Below are 7,058 nucleotides of genomic sequence, written 5' to 3'. Positions count from 1 at the left end.
GGCCAGGTTAGCAGCACCATCGCTGACTAACTGGGGTTGGGGGTGGGTGGGTTAGGAGTAAGGAGAGAGGGAGGCACAGGGCCGAAAGCGTCACCCAAGTAGGATACATTCAAATTTGGCTTTGGGTGCAACCGGCCTACTCCCCGACGGTCGATGCCGTGAGCGTCGCGGGACGATTCAGGATTCTCATCCGTGGACGAAACGGGAGAGAAAATGCGGAGACTCACAACATCCGGTGTGTCGGCTTTCCTTTGTGAAGGGGGGAGGGGGGAAAAAGTGCGCATCCACACGACGGTCGCTGGGAGAGGAAAAAAAACCGCCCGCCGAATGGCGGGAGGCAGGCGAGAGAGGCTACGAGCATCTCCGTGGAACGACAGACGAACGAGGAAAGAACTGGCCGGAAGGGGGGAAAAAGGACCACCGGAGAGAAGAGCTCCACGATCTGGGATCCAGGATCTGCTGGGAGAACAAAGCAGCGTCTCGGGAGGAGCAACCCGCTTCTTCAACAGTAGTGTAGAAATTCCTCTTTTTGCAATTGTTTTTTTGTGGTGTTTTTTTTTTTTCCTGGTTATTATTATTATTTTTTTAAGTTCTTTTGTTTTAAATCAAAGACAATAGAAAATTCTTGTCCGGGGTGGATGGAAAAAGGAAAAACGAGGAAGGAGGCCCATTTTTTTTTTTTTTTTGTGCAATTTTCTTACAAAAAAAAAGAACTCGACCAAAAAACCGCCCCCACACAAAAAAAAGAACACAAAAAAATTCCTTATAAAATGGCGAAAATAGACTGTGCGGATTCCGTACGAGAGTCTGAAGAATATTTACACATCTGTAGCTATAGTTGTGTCCAAACGATTTTCTTTTTCTGTTTTTCTTTTTTTTTAAAACAAAAACAAAAAAAATAATAATTCTTTTTGTGTCTAAGTGCATTTCTTCAAGTTTTTTTTTTTTTTTGCTTTTAATAAATCCTTTTTTTTTTTTAATATGAAGCTTCTGTGAAATGACCGTTCACATTTTTTTTCTTTTCTTTTTTTTCTTTTTTTTTTGGAAACATATATCAATCCCCAAGTGAAAAATAAGTGTTTTGTTTTTTTTTTTCCTCTCAAAAGATAAAACCTTTTTTATTTTTTTGTCGTGTTTTTTAAGCAGTTTTTTTTTTAATAAAAAAAATCTCTTCCGCGATTTTTTTTCCCCAAAAAATAAAAATCGTCGTATATATTTTTTTTTTGTCTTTTCTGTTTTTTTTTTCCTTTTTCTCCTCTGAATCTGTAACGAGTCACTGTTAAAAAAACAAACGAACAAAATAAAACGCACACACACGCACCCAAAAAAATTAAAAAAATTAAAATCCAACCGAAACGACGAAAAAAAAATTCGGATAAAGTGCATGGCAGAAGAACGGGAGGAGGGACGTTTTAAGGTGCTTTTTTTTTTGTTTGTTTCTCGTTCGTTTTTTAAGGAATGAAATTGCGCCAACGAGCTTTCCTTCTGGTCTGGCCTGGCCCAGCTCACGCTTTCCTTCTGGTCCGGCCTGGCCCTCGCGCTCACTCGTCCGAAAAGACGGGGAGGGGGGTGGGGTGGAGAGCCTGGAGCCCCACCCCGTCCCCCCGTCCCCCTTTCATATCCCGCCAGGGCACACGCTCAGCCGGAACTGAAATGGGTGACAGATCAAGGCAGCAGCGGCAGGACGGACGGGGTAGGTGGGTGGGAGGATTCCCCCCACGGCTGGATCGAGGGAGGGGGCTCAGTAATCCTCCACCGTTTCCAGCTCGCTGGAGGCGCCGTGAAGAGCGTAGCCTGCAAAAAAGAAAGAGGGCGGGGGGTCTTTAACGGCGGCTCGGCCCGACACTCGCGAGCAAAACGGCAGGATAGTAAATCGTTTAATTAAAAAAAAAAAAAAAAGGAAAGCCCCACCCCAAAATCTGGGGACGAAATTTGAAAACGGGAAGGTCAAAAATGAAAAAGGGATTTTTCATCTATAATATATATATATATGATATCATATATATCATATTATTATATTATTATAATATATATCTATATATATTATATATTATTATATATTATATATAGTATATATATATATATATATATAATATATAATAATGAAATATCATAACATAATAATGATAACATAATAATGATATAATGTATTATATCATTAATATATTATATATATATTATATATATAATATATATATATATCATATATATCATATTATTATATTATTATAATAATATATATCTATATATATTATATATTATTATATATTATATATAGTATATATATATATAATATATAATAATGAAATATCATAACATAATAATGATAATAACATAATAATGATATAATATATTATATCATTAATATATTATATATATATAATATATATATATATATAATATCATATATATCATATTATTATATTATTATAATATATTATATATATTATATATTATTATATATTATAGTATACATATATATATAATATATAATAATGATATATCATAACATAATAATGATAATAACATAATAATGATATAATATATTATATCATTAATATATTATATATATATTATATATATAATATATATATATAGTATCACATATATCATATTATTATATATATTATATATATATGTATATTATATATAATATATACATATTATATATTATTAATGATATAATATAATATATCATTCTTATATCATATATAATAATATAAAAACTCATCGTCTTCATTTAAGGAATGGAGCTAGCTTGTGTTTTTTATGGCTGGGCTGCAGTTCGCACCGGTTTGGACCAACCGGTCGTTAAAAAGATTCTTGCGCCATTTGGCAAAGCGGCCAATCTCGCCCCTGGCTGGCTCCCAAATCCCCGCCTCTTTTTCCAGATTGTGTGTTTTTTTTTGGGTGGGGGGCTGCCTTTTTTTGGGGTGGGTTGTTTTTTCGAGCCGAAAATGGCCCGAAAAAAAACGGGGCGGGGGGTGAGATTAGACCTAACCGTCTGAATCCTACGACCTCTTTTGTCTTTTGAGGCGAGTGGCCGGGAGGCGGGGAGGGGGAGGAGGGACGCCGCACGGCTAGTCACCTGACCAAACTTGGCCACGCCTACCCAGCCAGAGAACCAGCTTGTGAAATAAAATAAAAAATAAAATAAAAAAAATAAAAAAAAAAATTGGCCGGATGCCTTTCTTATCGCCGGGCCGGAGTTTCGTTCGGCTGTTATATCATATCCTCAGCGTGCCCGGAGAAAGAGAAACATCCGCCGCGACCAAGACTGGAACTCGAGAGCCTCCTGACGGTGAGGACAACCGCGCCCCTCTTTAAAACAATCCTTTTGGAAGTCTTAATAAATAATATGATGGAACGGTTGGATTGTCCGGGGGCGAGAAGGGAAAACGCCCGTTGGAACGGAGCGACTGCCCCTCCGTCCCTCGGGGCCAAGAGGGCAGAGCTAAGCCGTCAGCCCCGCCCTTCTTCCCCCCAGAAGTAGCCGTGTTCCTGGCCCGTCCTCCTCCTCCTCCTCCTCCTCCTCTTCCTCGCTCACCTAGGATGCTGGGGTCGGCGTGCAGCATCACCGGGCGCCTCTTGATCTTCACGGCTTGGCTGTTCTCAAAGGATGGCGGTTTGGGGCTGTGGTTGGCTTGGAAGAGCGACTGCAGGCTGCTGGAGCTGAGCCACGAGGCCTCCTGTGGTGGTGGACGAGGGGTGGGGGTGTCAAAAGGGGGAGAAGCTGCAACATGGGGCCCGGAGTCGTCGGAGGCTGAAGAAGAGCCACCTCCGCTTTCTCTCCCCAAAGAAAACTCAACCGCTGACGACGTCGAGTTGCCGACGATGACGCGCCCCTACCGATGGTTCACCTTCCCTCTGCCTCCCGGGCAAGGCGCCTGCGTCCTCCCCCTCCCCTCCCTCCTCACCTGTTGCTGCTGCTGCTGCTGCTGCCGCTGCTGATTGGCTCTCTGCTTGGCACGGCGCTCTAGGAACTGTTTCGCAAACTCTTTGGCTTCCAGGGTGTCTCCCAGGCAGGAGCGGATGCAGTCGTGAACGTCGTACGGCGACTCCATCTCCTTCAGGAAAGCTACCACGTTGGGCACTATATTTTGGGGGGGGAGGGGAGGGGAGGATGGGGAGAAGGTGGGGAGGGGTGTCATGTCAAGCCGCTGCTCTTGACGCCGCCTAGGGAGGAGAAAGGGGGAGGGCAGGGCGAGAGACCTCGCCCGCGCTTCTGTGGCTTTGAAGGAGGGATCCCCTCCCTCTTTCCTGGCTCCTCCCCGTCTCCCGTCCCCTCCCCACAAAGGTACCATCGACGCTGCTGGAAGCGTTGAGGGCGTGCAGCATCTGCTCGCACCACTGGGTGAAGCCGTCCTGTTGTGGCGGCTTGTGGATGCCTTGCAGCAGCTTCAGCAGCTTCTCCTCCTCGTCCGTCTTCTTCCGGCTCTGCCGGTTGGCGACCGCGTAGGCGTCCCTGAGGAAAAGCAGGGCGGGAATGAGTGAAGAAGGGGAGTCCAGCTCGGTCCCTCCGTCCTCTGCCGCCGCCGCCCACTCCCTGGAGACCGACTCACCCTAGGGAGGGGCTGCTCCGGCTGTTCCTCAAGCCCAGGTTGCGGGCCAGGGGACCGGGGCCTTTCATGCTCTCCTCCCAGAGGCCGAGCGGGCCGCCGGCTTTCTCGTGGCCCCCCCACAGCGAGCCCACGTCCGAGGCCCACTGAGAGGAGAGGCTGCTCAGACCGTGTCCGCCGTGCTAGCGAGGGAGAGAAAGAGAAAACGAAAGCTCGCCTGTCGGGATTCCAAACTATCGCCCTCATTGGAATCGGGATTCTCGAGCCAAACTTCAAAAAAAAAAAAGAAACCTTCGAAGGATTTATTAAGAAGCGACGTGCTGGCACTGCAGCTCTGGACTACGTCGTTTAACGTTTCCCCTCCCCGCTGGGTGCGTCCTAAATCCGATTCTCCAACTTACGTCCATTCCCAGGCTGGGCGTGTCAACAATCACCTTCCGCCAATTCGATATATTCCCCGGGGACAAAAGCTCCAAGTAGTTTGGAGCTACAATCGTTTGACAGATGAAAAGAGTCGGGAGGTACTTTCGCTTTGCAACGGCTGCGCCGGCTTCTTCCAGATTTCCCTTCATTTCCCCCTCATGAAACCGTTTCCTTTTATTTCCCCGATTTAAAATCGGGATCCTCGAGCCAAACTTCAAAACGCTTCCAAGGGTTTATGAAGAGGCGATCTACTGGCAACTGCCCCCTGTATGAAGCCAACACGCCGCCCGACGGCGCTCCCTGCACCACACACCGCCGGCTTTTCCTCCAGACACACCCCGCACACACACCCCGACAGCGCACACCCCGACACACACCCGACGGCCCTCCCTGCACCACACCACACCTGGTTTTCCTGCAGACACACCCCGCGCACACACCCCGACAGCCCTCCCTGCACCACACCACATCTGGTTTTCCTCCAGACACACCCCGCACACACACACCCCGACGGCCCTCCCTGCATCACACCACACCTGGTTTTCCTCCAGACACACACCGCACACACACCCCTCACACACACCCCAACAGCCCTCCCTGCACCACACACCTGGTTTTCCTCCAGACACACCCCGCACACACACCCGCACATGTACCCCGACGGCCCTCCCTGCACCACACCACACCTGGTTTTCCTCCAGACACACCCCGCACACACACCCCGCACACGCACCCCAACAGCCCTCCCTGCACCACACCACACCTGGTTTTCCTCCAGACACACACCCCGCACACACACCCTCACACACACCCCAACAGCCCTCCCTGCACCACACCACACCTGGTTTTCCTCCAGACACACCCCGCACACACACCCCGCACACGCACCCGACGGCCCTCCCTGCACCACACCACACCTGGTTTTCCTCCAGACACACACCCGCACACACCCTCACACACACCCCGACAGCCCTCCCTGCACCACACCCCACCTGGTTTTCCTCCAGACACACACCGCACACACACCCTCACACACACCCCGACGGCCCTCCCTGGACCACACCCCGCCGGGTTTTCTCTAGGCCTCCTTTCCTTAAAGCACGGGCCCCCTCTCCCAACACGCACCTGCTCCGTAAAGGTGGCATGCAAGGCCCCCTCCCTCTCCTCCTCCTCCTCCTCCTCGGCCTTTATGACCGGCGGGGAAAGAGGGCTATAAACAGGAGCCCAGAGACGGACGGTGTGTGTTTGTGTGGGTGTGTGTGTGTGAGAGAGTAGGCCAGGAGGTGCGGACTCAAAGAGAGGGAAGGCGGCGGGCGGGTGGGTTTCCTCCTCCAGAGAAGCGGCGAGGAAGACCGCTTCCCTCCCCCGCCTCCCTCCCTCCCCGTTGGTCCGTCCCCGTCGGCTTGTGCGTGCGTGCGCGCGTGCGTGACTCACCGGGCGCTGCTGCTGAGCCCGGTTTGGGGCCGGCTTCTGCAGGTGCCTCTCGCTCTCCTGCTGCAGCTCCAGCAGGGCCTTGAGGGAGGGGCTGTGCTTGGCCAGGCCGCCCCAGAGCGGCTGCTGGTGGTGGTGGTGGAGGAGGAGTTTCTGGAGCATGTCCTGATGGCGGCACTGGAGAGGAGAGAAAGAGGGGTGGGGTGGTCTAGGCTCTCTTCAGATGCCCCCCTAGGAGAGGCGGATAGGGGAGAGGCCAGAGGCAGGGAGGGGAGGCCGAGCTCACCTCCTCCCGCAGTTCCAGGCACGCCCGAGCGTCGCTCAGCTTCTGCAGGTCGGCCAAGCTGAAGCTGTTCTGACCGGAGGAGGCGTTGACCGACTGCTGCTGGCCCCACGAGGAAGAGGAGGGAAGCTGGAGGGAGGGAACGGCACACTGCTCATGGACAAGAACCCCCAACCCCACCCCATTTCCCCTCTCCTTTCCCTCCCCTCCCCACCCCTCCCCAAGGAAGCCGCCATCTTCCAAACCGGGTCTAAGCTTCTCTTCGTTTCCCGGAAGACCAGCTGGGGAACGTCATCGGCGCTAGGAAAGTGTGGGGGGTGGCGGGTGGTAGAGTTTGCTCTCACTTTACGTCCTAGGACCTA

At 50.1% G+C, this 7,058-nt stretch overlaps 1 protein-coding gene across 1 annotated transcript in view; it reads right to left on the bottom strand.

Moving 5' to 3' along the window:
* Nucleotides 1-593: 593 nt before the first annotated feature.
* The window catches only part of GIGYF1 (GRB10 interacting GYF protein 1), a 70,778-nt gene continuing 64,313 nt past the window's right edge, over nt 594-7,058 (bottom strand). Inside the window, 7 exon segments of the mRNA XM_087947626.1 lie at nt 594-1,794; nt 3,548-3,689; nt 3,918-4,093; nt 4,302-4,465; nt 4,563-4,741; nt 6,417-6,590; nt 6,700-6,825. Coding sequence (XP_087803752.1) covers nt 1,742-1,794; nt 3,548-3,689; nt 3,918-4,093; nt 4,302-4,465; nt 4,563-4,741; nt 6,417-6,590; nt 6,700-6,825 — 1,014 coding nt within the window. The 3' untranslated portion in view covers nt 594-1,741.

Source organism: Notechis scutatus, chromosome Z (genome assembly GCF_049901735.1).
Source record: "Notechis scutatus isolate UNSWTSFEM ecotype Mainland chromosome Z, rNotScu1.2, whole genome shotgun sequence".
Taxonomy (NCBI): domain Eukaryota; kingdom Metazoa; phylum Chordata; class Lepidosauria; order Squamata; family Elapidae; genus Notechis; species Notechis scutatus.
This window is presented reverse-complemented; position numbering and strand designations above follow the sequence as displayed.